Genomic DNA, 18,757 nt, shown 5'->3' with positions numbered 1-18,757 from the left:
AATTTATTTATATTAATCCCCCCCCCCCATTTCTGAATTGCTCTCCATTTGGAGGGTTGCTCTGAGACAGTGAATTCCAACCATAGGTATTTGTACCCTAGGGGGGGCTTTTCAGTCACCATGGGAGTTTGTTTGGAGAGATTGTGGAGTAGCGCAACTAGTTTACATAGTATTTATATTCTACAGAATATAAATACGATTGGACCATTGAACCAACTTTGGACCATTTTTCCATTTGACCTCCATTATTACGCAAGCCGTAGTGGAATTGTGATGCAAAAACAAAACCTCTGTCATTTTACATCAGCTCAGTGTGCTTGCAGATACACAGACACACACGGAGAACTGACCATTGTTGGAGCGTAGTGACCTGGCGGAGATGCCGTTGGTCCCTATAGGATGATGAACGCCGGTTCCATCCACCATTCCTGCCTCCCCTGGCTGCTTCATGAGCTCCGTCAGAGTCCTAGAGGGATGAAGAAAAACAAACATTTAGACAATTTACAAAAGCATCATGCACACAAACTGAAAAGTAGACAGACAAAAAGCACAAACATCCACACACTTCAGAGAGAGAGGAAAGAGAGTGTTGTCAGGTACATGACAGACCTTGTGAGACAAAAAAAAAAGCTCAAAGGAGAGGGAGAAGTGATGGAAAAGAGTGAGAAAGATGATAAAAGATAGAAAAACAAAACATAATATAAAAATCCACTATTAAAAAGTAATCACACAACCTTCATGTTAATCGCTCTATCTGAGGATAAAGACAAGTTTCAAACTGATAGTTCACGTTTATGAAAAACAAACCCAAAGGCATAACGTTCAGAATTAAATTCAAGAAAGTGAAATCGAGGATGAAAAGCATGAGTCTCCGGATGTTTGCCAACTGGGAGCATCAATCATGTATAAAGAAAATAAATAAAACAGCTTTCACTCTTTTGTTTGATGGCTTTGAACAAGTACAGATGCCTCCTCAAAACTGGAGCACAGGCAGGAAACAGCCTTCCAACATGCAGAACTGTTTCGAGCACACAGAACCTGCAGCTGTGGACACATGGACTGCTTTGTATTAGACCGAAGGTAGTCGGTCGGTTGTATTGGAAGTGGACACATTCTCCTGCCTTTTCTGCGAAAGACAGATAAGTGGTGGTTTCAGCCAAGTAATCTGAATCTAGAAAGTAATATGTCACAGTGTGTATTGTACACATCTGCATCATTGTCATAGGTGTGATTGCAGTTAAATTGGTATAGTAAACAACCCTAGTGGAAACTAAAAGGATGTTACTTGGCCTTTTAGAGTTTTAGCTATCAAATTTGCTACTATTGTGCAACTAATGTTTTTTTTTGTATGGTAAAGAACACAAAACCTGCTCAGTTTGCTCATATGAAAAGTTGTATATCTAATTGCACTTCTTTGTCCTTTGGAATTGCTTTTTAATAATGTTCCAGTGTTTTCTCACATTAACAAGAGAACGTTAAACATCAACATGTAGCCAGAGACAAGGAAATTATAGCGACATAGTCAACAAATCAGCTGTCACCTGAGAGCTGCTATCAAGAGACCCATACGTGTTTTCTCACCGTTAATCTCACTGTTGAAACCCTGAACACAGCAGTCTAAAATGCAGCAGAGCAATGGTCTTTGTGTAAGCCCGCTGAAAAATGATTGCCTTTGGTCATGGGAGCGGTAAGCATAAAAACATGAACTATATGTACTATATAATACAATATAATATTGTAAAATATAGGTGCCATTTTGTAGGTCTTGTTTCTTTGTTTGGAATTTGTTCCTAAATGAAGGATAAAAAAATAGCTTGAAAACTAAATGGAAACTAGTATACTCCAGGACATGATTTAGACAACATATTGATATTGTTATGATGACTTTTAGTACTTGGCGTCATGACTGCGAATCCATCATAGCACTGCCAATATATCATGGCATAACATGTAATAACTTAATGGGGCACTCCAACTATTTTACAGATGGAAATCAGTTTACACACCATGAGGACAGGTCAACCTGTGAAAACAGTGATATCCTCAGGGTTATCTTGACTTGGGCTTGAGAGCAGAAAACTCATACCAAGTCTGTTAGGTGTGGGGTTTAAAAATGTGGGCACACAGTATATCAAGCTGGAGGTTTCTAACAAAAGATGCTAGATGTGTTGCGTTAAGGGAAATGTAGATTGCTGTACAGTGTTTCTAGGGGGGCCCAAAAAGTGATCCGCTGTTCTTCTCTTTATGGGCTGCTTGTCCACCAAGTTTGAATAGAAATCGATTCATGAGCTTTTGAAACATCCACCTGAGACAGAAACTAACAAATCAACAGAGTTGAAAAATGCTCTTCTCTGCCTCTGCGCAGGCAATTATACCTTACGATTCAATTTCTACTAGGAACCAAAGAAATGCTTACTGATGCTGTTAAAGTGACTGCACAGTACTGCACCAAATTTAGAAGTATCAGACAGGAAAAAAATCTGATATGATATTGGCATTTCTTTCCTCTCCCTTGATACTCTTCTCACAGCTAGGGTGCCATTATCCTCAGCTGCTCCAGTGGAGCTGCACAGTGACCAGCAGTCGTCTGTGGTTTAACTGGGTAATTCCCTGATGTGAAAGTAAAACATAACCCAGCTCAGCAAAGCTTTTTTTGATATCACATCCATCTCTTCTGGTGTGTAAATATGTATAAACTAAGTAATGGAATTTATTTTTAAAAGCACAACATTTGAAGTTTGACATATACAACTAAAGTTGAATGATTTCCACCGGGAAATTATTGCATTGACTGCCATGCAAGGACAATAAATACCCATCGACAGCGCCACGGGAGCCCATACAGTAGCCCCCACACATTCATCTCAATTGCCCTTTGCATTTTCTGCTTGCTAGCCAATCCATTGTCTTTCTCTCCTCTCATCTCATTTATATCTGTCCACTTCCATTCTATTACTTCATTTGTCTTCCATCCCCCCACCCCCCACTCCCCTCCATCGCTCTCATCTCCCCGCTCGCTCGCTCTGTTGCTTTCATCCCCTCCAGAATGCTTAAGAGCGCTATTGTTGAGTACTTGTTGTTCTCTACACCCTCTATCTCCCTGGGCAGCATCTTCTTTTTCTTTCTCTCCCCTTCTAATCCCGCCTGTCTTATCTTCTCAACTTTCTGCGTCTGATTTCATTCCACTCCTGTTATCTCCCCCCCCCAACCCTGCTTCGTCTTTTTCGTCGCTACGAGCATTTTATCTCTCCTTGTATCGCTTCCTCAACCCTCCGTCTCTCTTTCTTTTACTCTCAGCCCTCTGACTCTGTCGCTCTAGCACTCTTACATCGTTGTGTCTGGTCCGTTTCACCCTTTGGCCCAATTTCTATTTTCTCCCTTTTTTTCCTTTCTCTATTTCCCTTCTCAGTATTCTCAACCCTTCCACTCTTGCTTCTCCTCCCCTCCCTGAGAAAACTGTCATATAAACTATTCTAACTTGCAATATTAGCACTCTTGAAATGATACAGAGTGATATGAGGACATCTGAGCTCCCTATCATCCCACACACACACACACACACACACACACACACACACACACACACACACACACACACACACATAAACGTTTTGACAAATCGAAAATGTGCAACGGTTTAGTTGTAGCTGTGTAAACCCAGATCAGTCTATATGCCGAGGGATATCTGACTCTTTAATGATAAGGGTGGAAGCTCTAAGTGTTGACATGCAGCACTTCAAAGAACACACACTTCTAGCAAAGATTTGAAAGAGGATTGAGGATGCAGTATGCTGCAGGCTCACACATGAAATGCAATACATACCACATGCTTTCAACAAAATGCCGTATTTTTTTCTAAAACCTGGGAGATATCCCAATCATCCCCAATCTCCCAGAGATGGAGAGCGTATGTATATGTTAAGAGATAACAAAGGCAAAGGCCAATAATTGCTAACTAAAATGCTAGTTAACATTAGAAATTAAACCTATGCACAGTCGTTACATACACAATCGTTAGCCTATTTTTACAAAAACGTCTGCTACGGAGCCATAACAGGAGGTACAAGGTAATGGCGTTGTGAAGAGAGGCTTACCCGCTTGGTCATTTCAGTAACAGTTGAAAAATGGTCTCAAGCGTTTGAAAATAACCCTGATGATGTCATCAGAGTCACTTCCAGGTCAGTTTCCAGGCTTGGAAAAAAAAAAAAGTACATTAAATACATGCGCCAAAAACTGGGGACATGGAGGTTGAAAGACGTAGGCATTTACCAGACAGGGTGCGTCAAGTGAAAACAGGCTATTGGTTGCATTATGGGGAATGTAGGATCCATGATGTTTTTAGAGTTTATCAATACCATGAACTAAATGTCAGGATATCTTTGCCTCTGTTGCTAAATGTATATTTTAATACGTCTCTTGTGAATATCACAACGTTATGAGTGAAGGGATTCTGCTGCCATAATGTATAGCACAATGGATATGCTAGGGGCCTGAATTGGGCGAATAGTATGGATATTATGTCATTTTCAATATGATTTGCATTTAATTTTACTTAATCGTGTGTCTATTTTTGCATCTGTTTTGTTTGTTGGGTTGTCTGCAGTACTGTGGTCTTTGTAGGATTCAGTTAGCCATGTTTAATTTCATTGTGACTTTTAAAGTAAAGTTAGCTGCTCTCTTTCTGCCCATATTGCACAAAAAATAATATATTCCAGTGCAACTCACTGACTTTATTAACTCATTTTTGTACAGTACAAAGACTATTTTGTTAAAGTTGTGCCAACTTTCTTCAGAGAAAAAAATTCCTATTATTAAATTTTACGGAGTGTTGTTTTCTAGATTGAATATTGTTAATCAATGGCATGAGGGTTGCATCCAGACAAGGCCCAGTGAGCCTTATTTCCTATTCAGTCACAAAAAAGTATGTGTAATGCAAGACAGGATATGAATTGAATAAAAAGCTGATGTACACTGAGAATGTATTCTTCAAAACTCATAAACAAATATTATTCAGCCAAAGGCTCTACGATATCCACCAACAAGGGTTTCAATCCTGTGTGGTTCGGTAAAAATTCTAGAACATATTCACGCAGTCTGACGTACATAAAGCACCACATGCTCAGCTAGGTCCCGCTTGAGACTTGCTAAATACTGTGGAGTAAGAAAACACAAAACAATGTAAGATCCTGGTATCCTCCAAAATTGGATTTAAAAATATATGAAGTTAAAAAAAACAGCAGCCAAGGGGCTATATAAACTAATAACACACACAGGCACATTTAAAGTCCTTGTGAGTCAACTGAGTGAGCATGAGCGTGTTTTCCAGTGAAACTTATTGTGTGGTAATAGCTTCAAATGGAGTCAGACATCTACCATTGAGGAATATTATATATTGAGATATAGGAAAAATGATCAGCCTCTGAAAACTGTTCTGATATTCACCTATCACAAACCTTCTCATGGGGTGAAACAGGTGGCACTTGATTAGACTGGGAAAACTCAATAGTCTTTATTAAGTTCCATCCTCTGACTTTACCACGGCTAAAGCAGAGGAGAAAGCTTTACTTACGAAAACTGCTCGAGACACCCATGGAGAAAGTAACTATTTATTTCATGGTCAAATTGCAAATCAATGCGTTCAGACACGGAAACCATAATCACATGACACCATACAGTTGTGTTTTTGTTGGTGTATCACAACTTTGCAGTGACCCGGTCTTGGTTGTGTAACAAAATGTGCTCTTTTGCTTTCAATTGTCAAAGTGTGTTTCGTGCTAAAAATAAAGTGAGAAAAACACCCCATGGTCATGTAATAAGACATTCAGTATTGTTCTGCACACAACACACACACTGGCGCACGCACACACATTTACTCCCCTGGGTCTATAACACAGCATTTTGTAGCTGAATCACTCTTCACTGTCACAGCAGGTTAGTTTATATTACAAGGCCCCCCCACTGACGATTCCAGGGCCCTGAAACCTAGCATGGAACTGAGCATGGAGATGCAACCCTGCTGCTCAAACAGAGATGGTTTGTAACTGTTTGTGTTGCTGTTTGCCACCTACAGTTTTGCCACCCAACCAACCTACACAAAGACACAGATCATGCTCAAACAAACACACCAAACAGAAGCTTTAGACACACACACAGACACACACACACACACACACAGATGATAGTGTCCTACCTATGGTTGTGCTTAGGAGTTGCTTGCTGCCACACAGGAGTGACTCACCCTTTAATTCTTATGGGTGGTAATTTAAAGAGGTTACAGTGGGAGGGAATTGCACATATGTGCGTCTGTGGTGGTTTAATTTACAAAGAATCCTCCAGAGCGGGGAAAGGGAATTTTAAAAAGACTGAATGAGAATGCTAGGAGGATGTATGCAAGTTATGACCATGCGGGGGATGTTTCCTCTCCTACCGTCTCTCATATTTCACTATTAATTAGAAATGTGAGACCACACAAAAACAACAACAAAGAAACCTTCTTCATTATGAACAATTAATCAGATTTTCCACCTACTTGTTGAACATGTTGTGCATGAGTGTTTTGTTTGTATACTTTAACAATAGTATGATTAAGGGATTGTTCGGTATTTATGGAATGGACCACCAGAGGAGAAGAGGAAAATAGGAGAGGGTCATGTTCTTTGTTGAGGGGAGGGTCACCCAACGTTTTTTAGTCTATCGTGAAGGGTCACTCAACTTTTGTATACATGAAAACAGCAAAGTTACAAAGTGGCTTGTTTGCTGCATATTTTCCATGTGGCCCTCAGTCTGTGCCGAGTTGAGTATGGCTGCAGCCAGGAGACCTCCCGTCTCATGCCCTCCTGTCTCGGTCTCATTCCCCCCCATAGTTACAACATGAGTGAGCTAGCAAAGCAGTTTTGTGTTTTAATATGTGCAAGACTTATTCAGTTTAGGGGAATCCAACAGTCTCTAAAAAGCTTCAGCTCAAAACGCCAGGCTCACTAAACAGAGCAATATTACACTTAAGTGTACACTTCAGTGATGCTTACGGACCTCAAAATTAAACATTCTCATGTGATATGGCTTACACATCAACATTAAACGCTGATGCACTTTTCAATGTTTTATGATTTCAGAAATTTTAATCCTAATTTTACAAATTTAATATCTATAAATGCAGCTTTCGAAATTATACATTCAAAAAATATAAGTAATAAAATATTTGTTAACCTACTAATATCTAAAATCTAAAAATATTAGATATGGATTTTGCCTTTGAACCGTTTGCATCATTTTTCGAGAGACAAAAAGCAGAATGCTTCCGGGACTGCATACTGAATGCTGAATGTGGGATACCAGTTTAATATGTAGAAAGTCAAGCAGCGAGCAGCTTCACCTATATGTTAAAATACACAATGGCCGAGGAAGCCTAGCAACGATTCCATAGCAACCTGTACATGTGTTGAATTGGTTATTGCCCATTGTGCCTGTTTAATGGTCTCAATGTTTTAGTGTTTTATTTCATGTGACTACCAGTTTACTAGAGGAGTAACTTAGTATTTGTAGTAATGCATTTAGTTTTCATGCTTATTGTGTTTCCACAATGTTAGTGGTAAATCCACTGAAATGGTCCGCTTAACAGTGGGGTGTGATGTGTAAGATGAGAAGGCAGAGATTAGTCATGTATGTCTCGGTTGTAAAACAAAACAAAACATCAGTGACTAGCTCTACATCTTTGCCAAGTGCAAACCAGAACAGATGGCATTAATTAATTGTTGGGGCGTGTCATAACTCTTGACCCCCAATCATTTTGGAGGGTCATAGGAAATGTATTGCTGGTGAAGGGAGGATCAAGTCTTTATTGACTTAACCCCAAAACTCCTCCGGCTGAATAGTTACATTCTCCTTCATGTTGGTTGCAAGTAGCAGATGTTCAGCCTTTTGGAAGAGTCTGATATGTAAATTAAGTGGAAGTTCATGGTTATTGTTCCAAAAAAGGGTTGTTTGTATTAGAATGTCAAATTTATCTTTTGTAAGTTAGAGAAGACAGAAAGAGATATTAACATAAATAGAGTGTGTGTGTGTGTGTGTGTGTATGTGTGTACTTTATCTGTCTCTCCATCTTTCCCTCCTTTTCTTTGTCTTATGGTGTTATGAAGTGACAGAGCAAACACTTGGAATCTCTCTCATCAGTAATTCACCAAACACACACACACACACACACGCCCAGATTCCAGCACACAGATTATAGTAGGCTAAATGGACACTGTAGTGGCACAAGTGGTAGCATGTATTATCTCAAAGGGGGTCTGATACACCAGTTCCTCTGACACACAAACATTCTTGTACTTACGTGCGTGCACGCATGCACACAGCATGACACGCAGATACGCTGTAGCTGCCAGATAGTGCACCCTTGTAGGCTTGGTACAGAGCCTGGATCTGTTCCCCTACCCTGCCTTACTCCTATTAGAGCTGACAGCTGCCAAATAATGTCCCTTGGCATGGCTGAGCGCCTGCCATGCCAGGGCCTGTTTGTATTTATGCACAGTCTCTCCTCCATTTACATGAATGTGTGTTTATGCATGTATACCCTCACATAGGAAGAGCTTTATTCCAAAACATTGTATACCTGTTGACAAAAAAGTATGCCTTTATATTTACAATACAGATTAACCTATTACCACCTAAGAATGTTTAATGGCCAGAGACAGCATTTAGGATAAATAATTGTTTTGATATTATATCCGAAAAATAAAATATTGACTGGCTTGCTGTTATCATTTGTCAGATTATTCAGATATCCTTGTTAATCTCAATCTAGCTTAGTTTTTAACAGATCAGTATGGCACAACCTACAATACCAGGGGACCAGTCAAAAACTATGATGAAACATTATGTAAGAGGCAGTATAGGCACACACCATATCCATGGTGTAACAGACCATAGTTGACCCGTGGTCCGTATGGGTCAAAACTCACGATTTGGATGCATGTGAACCGCGGATCAGATGCAAAGGTTAACAATATTAATAGCGTGTGTGAAACTCATTTTTACTGTTGTTTTCTTCTCTTCACGTGAACAACGCATGTTAAAATCCAGTGCTTGTGGGTTTGTTCCATAGCAACACTAAGTATATCCGGTTTCCCTTTTTGAATGACAATTAGATTCCCTCTCATGCAGGCGCAGAACATGTTGACTTAGCCTTTGCGATGTGTTCAAGTGCAACTTTTTGGCCAAGACAAAAGCGCTCAAAGGGCAATCAGCTTTCCTCGTCACTAGTTCTTTTCAGGCTGCCTAGTGTGTCAGAGAACCTTGAATTCAGCAGGTGTACGATTGGCTTTCTCTGTGTAATAAGTAAAATAGGTAAGACAACATCCTTTCTTGACATTTTTATTTTTTATTTTTTTTTTAATTTTTTAGACTAAATCACCAGTTGCCGGGCTGACTGTTGAAATCTTTAACATATTACCCAACCCTGACATAAGTGCAACATTGTCAAGTGCTGTGGATGTAACGTCAATGTAACTTTGAGTGTGCTACCAGAAATGAGTGCAGTAGGAGTGTCAGAAGTCAGCCATCTAAACCTTCCTCTGGATGTTCACTAAAGATATATTATGTGTTTTCCAACATTTTAGTTCTCAGGCTAAACCCAAACCATAAAGGAAACAGTATTTTAGTGAATAGCAAGATCCAGCTTCTGAATGACCTCATTGTCGTGCAGTGCTCTCCTAGCATCACCGCTGCTAAGTGCTGTGCTAAAGCTATTTAAGCAAAAACAAAAGTAAATGAGGCAGCTGTGTTCAAACAGCTCACATTGACAGGTGTAGTCAGTCTGCTGTATTACTGCAGAACAGAGTGACGCACACGTTGTGTCAACCATCAAAGACACATCGTCATGGATGAGAATGACACCTGTAACCATGGTAACTGTACACACCAAAAACAATGACAACTGTAGCCTCAGTATTGCTAAAAGTGACAAATGCATGGTAAAAATGTACTGCTGAAAAGAAGACACATGAAATAGGTGAGAACGTATGTCCTCATAGGCTTTCTAGACAAATGCTCTGAAAAAAGCCTAAATTAATGTCACTGTAGGTTGTCTGTCAGTGATGCTCTTCTCATCTCCACTCCAATAAAGACAATAAGGTGAGTTTGAGTGATTTTTTACATTGATTTCTACACCAGTATGCCTAGATTTAGCAGTAAAATAGAAATAAAATGAAAAAAGTCAATGCCAGCATGCTGGAAGCCGTGTGAATCAGTTGCTGGCAGGATCTCAACGCTCAGGCTGTAGTGTTGCTAAAGATGATGTCACAGAAAATACCATATGTCAACCTCTGAGTCACAGCCTGCTCTCATTATTTTTGGACCGTTTTTATTTTAGAAACAATAAAACACACGCACAAAGATTCACTCTCCTCAAGGGATTTGTTCTCAAACATTCATCGGTATGACGCACACAAAACCCACGCATGGACACACCTACACTCAGACACACATTTGTCATTATTGATGGCATGCAGGTACTCAGTGCTGCTCCATCATTACAGTGAGATCGAAAGAAAGATATTGATCAGTTTAAATCAGATATCTATCACTGTCTAAACAGCTTAAACCACTCATTAGGAAAGCCTGTAGGGGAAGTCATTATAGGTATCCAATACACTAGAATACGTAGATTCATGCCACTACCATTATTTGACTTTTTGCTTTAGTTTATGTCTCTTTCATAATTTACATTTGGACTTGCATGCATGTGCTCAAGCTTCCTTTATTTTTTTAGTTAAAAAAAAAAGGTTTCCATAATTCATACGTAGACTGTAGCTTTAACTGGAATTATCTTCAATGTAGGGTTGAATTTACCAGCTCATTCATCAAATTTGATTCAGCCAGTGGGGTCAAGAGCCCAACCATCCATCCCTTTAATGCCTTTATGGATGCACCCACTTGGGCACACAACCTGTACATGCCATGTACTGTGACTATGTCGTGTCAGGGCAGCATTGATAAATTAGCAACACCAAAGCACTCTATCATCAGTGCACTCTGACATGCTCTAGTAAATGTTGCAAGCGTTGTGCGAACTGCGGAGTTACAGTCAGTGACCTTGGATTACGACCGCAGGCCTGGACACATGGCGCTTGCATGTCCAGTACAATGGTCATTTGCCCAGGGGAGCTGTGTGCTCGGTTCCGGGAGGTGAGACACACAGACTCAAACACAGTTGAAAAAAAAAACACATCAGGCTGGACCTCCAAACATTTTGAATGCAGTTTACATGATCACCAAGTTGTGGCAGCTCTGCTGCTTGGTCCTGACTGGTGCTGCTATTTGTGGCTAAGGTGATGCAGCTGTCACGCCAGCAATGTGCACTATCCGTAGACATACATAGACAAGACTTTCAGGACTGCCTGATGAATGTGACACACATCTATGGATTCCCATCTCACATTGTGTCAGTGTCACATCATGTCCGACTAAGTCAATAACCATTCCTGTTTTTATTTTTATTCAAACTTTTCACTTTAAAGCTACACTGCCACTTATTAATATTAATGAATGTCCGTTACATTCAAGCCATTGCCAAATGAGTTACTAGAAAGCTAATTAAGCCTATCAGCGCCACAAAACACTCTCTGCATAACACAGTGAGGCTACACAATCGGTCAAAAGTTTGGGTTCACTTAGAAATTTCCATTGCACTCCATTATAGACAGAATACCAGCTGAGATCAGTTGCATTGTTGTTATTTTTAACCAGGGCAGCAGTTTTCCGATTACATTATGTGCTTACTTAATTGCAAAATGTTCTCCAATGTTTTCTTAGTTTTTTTAAATGATGTCAGATTAGTGAACAGAATTTGCCTTTGGAACATTGGATGAATGGTTGCTGATAATGGGCAATGCAGATATTGAATTAAATATAAGCCAACCACTCAGATCAGCTGGTATTCCATCTATAATGGTGTGGTATGGAAATCTGTAAATGACCCCAAACTTTTGACCGGTAGTGTATGTTTACATGGCGTAGTCGGGCAACATTCGCGCACAGCAGATCGAGTAATCCATTTTACCTCACTGCTGAGAAGGAACAACAGCAGCATTCAGCTTTGGAGATGAAGACGACGTACAAGTTACAAGATAACTACCCCTTCTAAAGATTCCATCAATTTTTAAACCACTGTATCCTCCTTGATTTGACAGGTTAAACTACTAGCAACTGCGTGGAGGAGAAACGAGGCAGAAGAATTGATGTGTATTATAACAAATCAATATGACATTAAACCACTCTATTTTCAAACAAAACAATACCACTGTAATGTTTGAGAGCTAGATATAAAGCTAGGGCCATCAGCCAGTTGGCTTAGCTTAGCATAAAAACTATTTACAGAGGCACTCAACTGCCAGTCACTTCAAGATTGCCAGGCAACCAGTGAAGGCTCCAGGGAGTAGTCCAACATGGTAACCAGTGAGCTTCAGAGTTGCTACTTAGGAAATTGTGTTGCTTTTTAAACTGAGCCAGGCTAGCTGTGTCACACTGTTTCTAGTCTTTATGCTAGGCTAAGCTAACCTGTTGCTGACTGTATCTTAATATTAAGCGGACAGTTGTGAGAGTGGACCAGTTACTAATCCCATAGGGTACAAACTGTAAGACCACAAACATGTAGCCTTGTTAAGTGGTACAATTGTGTATCTCTGAGGGTACTGCCCCAGTGACAAGCAGTCTTACAATAATTACTGTCGTCCCTCTACTACATATTATTGGTCATAGCACCTACATGTGTCAGCTATTCTCTCTTGTTGCCCTCCAAAGACTAAATACACCTTGTCTGATCCTTATAGATCACTCTATCAGTAGTGTTCACACAGTTCAACAAAAAAAGCACCTCAGTGCTTATCTTTTTGATGCAGTACAATACATTTGATGCAATGTAATGCAACAGAAAGCTACACAATAAAAAGCTTTGCAATGCAGCGCAATAGAAGTGTGAGCCAGGAGTCAACCTGTGTTTACCTCATTTAACACACATTCGCTCGTGCAAAGATATTCCCTTCACAGTGCATTCATCTCAAAGTTCAGCCTCGTGCACAGACATCAGAGCTACGCACAACATGTGGTCCGTCACACACACACACACGGTACGGTACAGAGTGCAAGGACACTCTGATGATCGGTAATATACTAATGGATGAGAACGTTTCACAGCCAATTCCTGTTCCTCATTTGTCATGAAATTAAACACACTCAAACACGGGTACAATAAGTCTGACCTTGGCTTTTACCTTTACAAGAGTGAGTGTATACCTACAGGGTGGGTGACAGGAATGACTCCAATCTATCAACCTGTCCTACTTGACTACCTCTAATTCAATCCAAACACGCATATCTCTCTCTCTTTTTCTTTTTCTATCCGTCTCGCACCGCCATACTTTTTTTTCTCCCAACCTCTGCCATCATTTCTTACATATCATTTTTTCCTCAGAAGTGTTTAAGTGATCAATTTCAATTGTGCCACTTTCACTGTCTCCATTCATCATCTGACCTGTTCCTTTTCTCTTCATACAGGTGTCCTTTGTCTTGTTTCCTCCCTCAATCTGAAAGTTTCTCATATAATTTTTTTCAACAATTTGACAAACTTCCAAGGAAATCCTTCTATAGGATCGCGGTAGCCGACTTGTCCTGGTTACACAAATTCACAAATGTTTTAAAAGGCACAAATGTAAAAAGTTGCATTTTGAATAGGTGCTTAATAAACATTTTGTATAGCCTCCATTAGATGGTGTTCTTTGGTTATTTCCAACACTTTTCTCCATATCTTTTTTGCTTTCGTTTTTTTCCCCCAATCACATCAATAAATGCCTTCAGCAGGCACCAACCATGATTCACTTTGACATTAATGTCTTCAAATGATATGTTTCTCATTATAAAATCACTCATAAAAGATTCAATCATTTCCTATGTCCACGATGGCACATACTGACAAAACAGCCATTCCAGGCAAAGTAGAGAGGAAAAAGGAGAGAAGTGAAAAGAGGGAGGGAGAGAGGGAGGGAGAGAGGGAGGGATGGATTAATGGAATGATGTTATGAAAAAATGAACTTGTTCAGTCCACTCTTTTGATAAAATGTCAATTAACCAATCTCTTTAACCCAACGATTAATCTAAATAGCTCCATTTCCCAAGCTTTCTATGTTGCTCGCATTCACACTCTCTCTCTCACTTCCTGCCCCAGCTTGTTCCTCCATAGTCTGCCTGTTTCTCTTTAATGGCTCTCTAACACCGACGACTATCTCCTAATCCCTTGACGCTTATTTTATGTCCGTACCTCTTTCTTCCTCTCCCACACTCTCCCATTCTCTTGTTGTTGTTCCACCTTATCTCTGCTGCCACCTGACTTGCTCCATCTCTCTCTCTCTTTTTCTTACATGTGCTGTTTAGCTGCGCTTAGCTTCACCTGTCAGCTTGGATCAGGGCTGTGGAGCAGCAACATGACAAACTGCCCTCTGATTCACTTACACACAGACACACAAAGACATCCACAGACATACACAGACACACACACACAGTCTTCTCACCACCACCTTTTCTCTATCCGTGTTTTTCACTTTTATTATAATTGTTTTGGGTTGATACACATGTAGTCTACATCCTTGTCGTTGCACTTCCGTGATTGCGTCGTTGCCGCTGGTCCATTTCTGAGGACTATGACTAACTGCTACTCAGATCTCTGCAGGGTAAATCCAGACAACTAGCTAGACAATCTGAGTTTACTGTTGCACCACGAAAACAACTTAAAAACATACACGTTCCACCATAACAAGTTCCTTCCCAGCCTATTTTGCGGTGGAACCACGGCTTTTCTCTGGTGACGATTGTGATTGGTTTAAATAAATGCCAATAAACCAGAACATGTTTTCCTCCTATCCCCAAATGCTATGTGAAGTAGCCCGACTCTCCTCCAGTACGCTTTGGAGGAGAGTTAAGAACTTGTGTTGAGCTAGTGAGAGTTTGAAAGGCTTGGAAATCTACCAGGCAAGTTAGGGTCTAATGAAAGATGCTATCCATGCATTTTGGGAAAAGTTGTCAGCGTTTCTTTGAAGAGCGACACATAATAGTCTGGATATCTCAGCAGCTGCTGCTTTGAAATTTGGAATTTGAATCTGTCTCTTGCAAGTAACTGTAACCTAATGTACGTGCAATCCTAAATCTCTGGGGTATGTCTTTAAATCCTAAACACAGTGAATGATGGTGGAACATAAGAAAAGGGCTCAGAACCAAACCGTTACTTTCCGAGTGTCACTCCCCGATGTAAGTCGAGTGCAGATTTGAGTTGCGCATGCTCAGTGCTAAAGGGTAGGGACCGAGGGAACAGGCAAGACAAACTCCTAGGTTTAAACAACACATAGAAAAAATCTGCTTGACAACTTATAATGGAGCTGGGAACAAGCCCAAACAAGCAACTACACGTTAGTAACAAGCCAAAAAAAAAACAGACCCGCAACTACCAATATTTGTAATCGACTTTACAGAAAAACAAGCCCAAAGTCGCTTAAAGTAAGCGGACTTGGCAACACTGGAGACTAATGTGTGCTAATGTGTGTGTGTTTATGTAAATAACACGTGCATGACGTCCCAAGGCCTCGGAGGGACACAGGTCATCCTCTGCTATGGGCTGATCTGTGAAGCTTACCATAGATAAAAGGTCCATTTATAAGCTGTAGTTTTGTTAATATAATGTATGCAAATTAAGACTACACCATACATTATTTCCTTCTTTAATGTTGAAAAGATTGTAGACTTTTGAAAATGATGTCAAAGCTGCTGTTTAACTCATCCAACCAATGCAAAACATGCAAAATGCCCCAAATGTAGAATAGATTATAAAAATACAATTGTGTTTGTTCCCAGTGCACGACCACTGTTTTGGAGCTGGTTTGTGTGTTTTACAGTCTGACACACCATCACACAGATGGCTTTTAACATTTTATTAATTGAAGAATTTAGACTAAAAGTGTGTGACATGTTGCTGGCATAAACAAACCGAGTAACCCCTCGCTCTTAAAAACAAGTCGGGCAGACATAAAGTATGTAGGGAGTAAGAGCACTGATTGGGAGTTTAAGAAAGGTTTCTACAGCTCTCACAGAAAGGCAGGGCCATAGATCCACTTAATGGCTGCAGATATTAGCATGAGCTAAGCTGGTGGGATAATCATCACTTAGCGGTGAGAGGAAGGTAGAGATGGATGGAGGGACACAGACACAGGCTAAGAGGATGGATATGTGCAAGTGTAAATGAATGCCTGTACACATACCAATGAAGGTACACACACATACACACACACACAATTGTTTGACAAAATGTTGCTCCACCATACAGGTTTGCCGCTTGTCTGCTGTCACTCCCACATTTAAATGCAAGTATTAATAAAACAATATCTACTGTAAGTTTATAATGTTTGCAGGTGCTGTTGTATACACCAGCAGAAACAGGGTGAAAAAGGCATATTATTCACAATAATGTTCAGTTAAGAAACCTAATGCACAAAATTACCACCAAATATTTGATGATATACAGCATGATGTGGGAATCCCTACAAAATTAATGATAAGCAAACGACTACACGGGTTTTTTAACAAAAAGGAACAAGGATGCATATACAGACATGCATTCATGTGGTCCAAATTAAAAGGTACTTTTAAAAGGATTTTTTCTAAACAAATGAACGAAACAACACCCAAACACACTATCCTCGACGCCGGGAAAAAATCCTCTCTCTTTAAGCAATTTCAGAGCTGATTTTTCTTTTTGGTGTTCATCTCTACCCCTGCCTGGCAAACCGTCGGCTTATTGGTTTCTCTACAACAACCAAAAGCAACGCACGTAGCGGACCATAAGTCGTAAACAGACAATAAAATGGCCCTAAACAGTGACAAACCACCAGTTATAACACATTTCTTAATTGTCTCTCCCCCATTTCGGAAAATCCAAATGGATTATACTGTTTACATGACCTGTATCAAATTTGTAATGTTGTCACTTTTAACACACAAACACACACGCACGCACGTACGCACGCACGCACACACACGAGAGGGTTGACAGATAGATCAGACTGGGGGTCTACTGTTGTGGTGTACTACATTCAGAGGCATAATACACAGTAAAGTGTGGTGGAAAATTACAAATCTAAGGCTGCTTTGTGTTTACCAGGGAGCTCTCACAGTGTTGGAGGGCTGTCAACAGGGTGGAAATAGTTCTTGAAGCTTGCTTTTTTTTTTTTTTTTTAAAGCATCTTCCACTGCCAGAGATGTAAAAAAGGTGAAGAAGTGGGAAAAGAGAAGTCAATGACAAAATGCCTTAACTTTGTCATGGTGTTATGTTTGACAAGAGACGGACCAGTTAATGATACAATATAAATGTTCTATTCTGTATTTAATTTAAGAATTTTTAATAATTTCCCCTCTGAATAAATAAGAGCCAAGAATAAGTAAGCCAAACCAAAAATTGCAGTACATCTTTCTCAGTCACTGTGTGATTTCCCTGATTACTCCCTGATCTACTTCTACTTTATTAATATGTGACATTTCACCTGATGCCTCTGGACGACATTCTAAATGTCTATCAATTCAATCAATATCAGCTCTGATCTAGATTATTGTTGGCATTGATGCCATAAAATAATATGCTACCAAAAAACAAAATGAGCCCAAAAATAGTTTGTTTGGGATTAAATACACATGCATTCCTTTTACCACTCTTTGGCCAAAGGAAAAAAATCTGACTTTTAACCTTTGTTGCATGTCGTCGCTCTCTCGCTCCAATTTTTCTATCCCTTTCCATAGTCCAGTCCAATGAATCTGAAGTGCCACAGGGCTGTTAGATTTTAAAACATCCACTTTCAGTTCGTGCCATGGTATGACACAAGTTATGGTGCATAAGGTGGCTATTTCTGCTGGCAGTGTTTAATATTGTTTTTCAACTAAAAACAGCGAACATTGGGTTTTTTGTCACTGCCTTTGTGCCACAATATGTATGCAGCAACCACAGCAATCCTTCCCTCCCTTAAGATTTATAACACTCATTTGTACAAAGGTAGGGAAGAGAGGAAGCATGTGGCCGGAATGTAAATGGCTCTTTCTCATTGATTCATACTGATAAACACGCCAAATGGGGGAGAGACAGATAGATCGACAAATGAATGGACAAGAGAATGGATGGAGTAGGTACAAGAGAAGTGGTCAAAGGATAAAAGATAGTTATAAAAGAGGAAATGAGAGGAAAGAGAGTCACAGAGATGGAGTGGCTGGAAGGGAGTCGCACTCGATGCCAGGCGTAAAGGACTTTTAGATTAAGGCACACAAACAGACGGCTGCAATCCAGTTAGAGAAAATATCTGTAACATTTATTCATGACAATAAAGACTAGCCTAAATCAACAAGAAACGCAAATCTTTTCCAGACCCTATATTTTATCCTTCTTCCTTTTTCCTTCTGCCTTTCTCTCTTCATGTCCCTGTGCTTATCCGTCACTTTTACGAACCAAACCACATTCCCTTCCCATCCATCTTTTTATTTTATCTCCGTGCTCTCTATTTCCCTCTGATGTGTTTGGTTTCTGTTTACCCAAAACTCTATCCACTTCTCTTCTCTTGTCCTGTGTTATGTAACCATGCTTCCGTGCCTTCGTGCTCCACATTCGTGTAAGGACCCTGTTTGGTTAAACACTGCAGCTGAGCACTGGGGCACAGTGATGGGCTTATTGGTTATGGGGACG

At 40.1% G+C, this 18,757-nt stretch overlaps 1 protein-coding gene across 2 annotated transcripts in view; it reads right to left on the bottom strand.

Annotated features, from left to right (window-relative positions):
• LOC117957975 (protein shisa-8) overlaps positions 1–18,757 on the bottom strand; it is a 92,186-nt gene that overhangs the window by 52,083 nt on the left and 21,346 nt on the right. For both annotated transcript variants that reach the window (XM_034894133.1, XM_034894134.1), the window contains exon 3: positions 351–466. In XM_034894133.1, coding sequence (XP_034750024.1) covers positions 351–466 — 116 coding nt within the window. The remainder of the gene's footprint in view (positions 1–350; positions 467–18,757) is intronic.

This window comes from Etheostoma cragini, chromosome 15 (assembly GCF_013103735.1).
Source record: "Etheostoma cragini isolate CJK2018 chromosome 15, CSU_Ecrag_1.0, whole genome shotgun sequence".
Classification (NCBI taxonomy): Eukaryota; Metazoa; Chordata; class Actinopteri; order Perciformes; family Percidae; genus Etheostoma; species Etheostoma cragini.
This window is presented reverse-complemented; position numbering and strand designations above follow the sequence as displayed.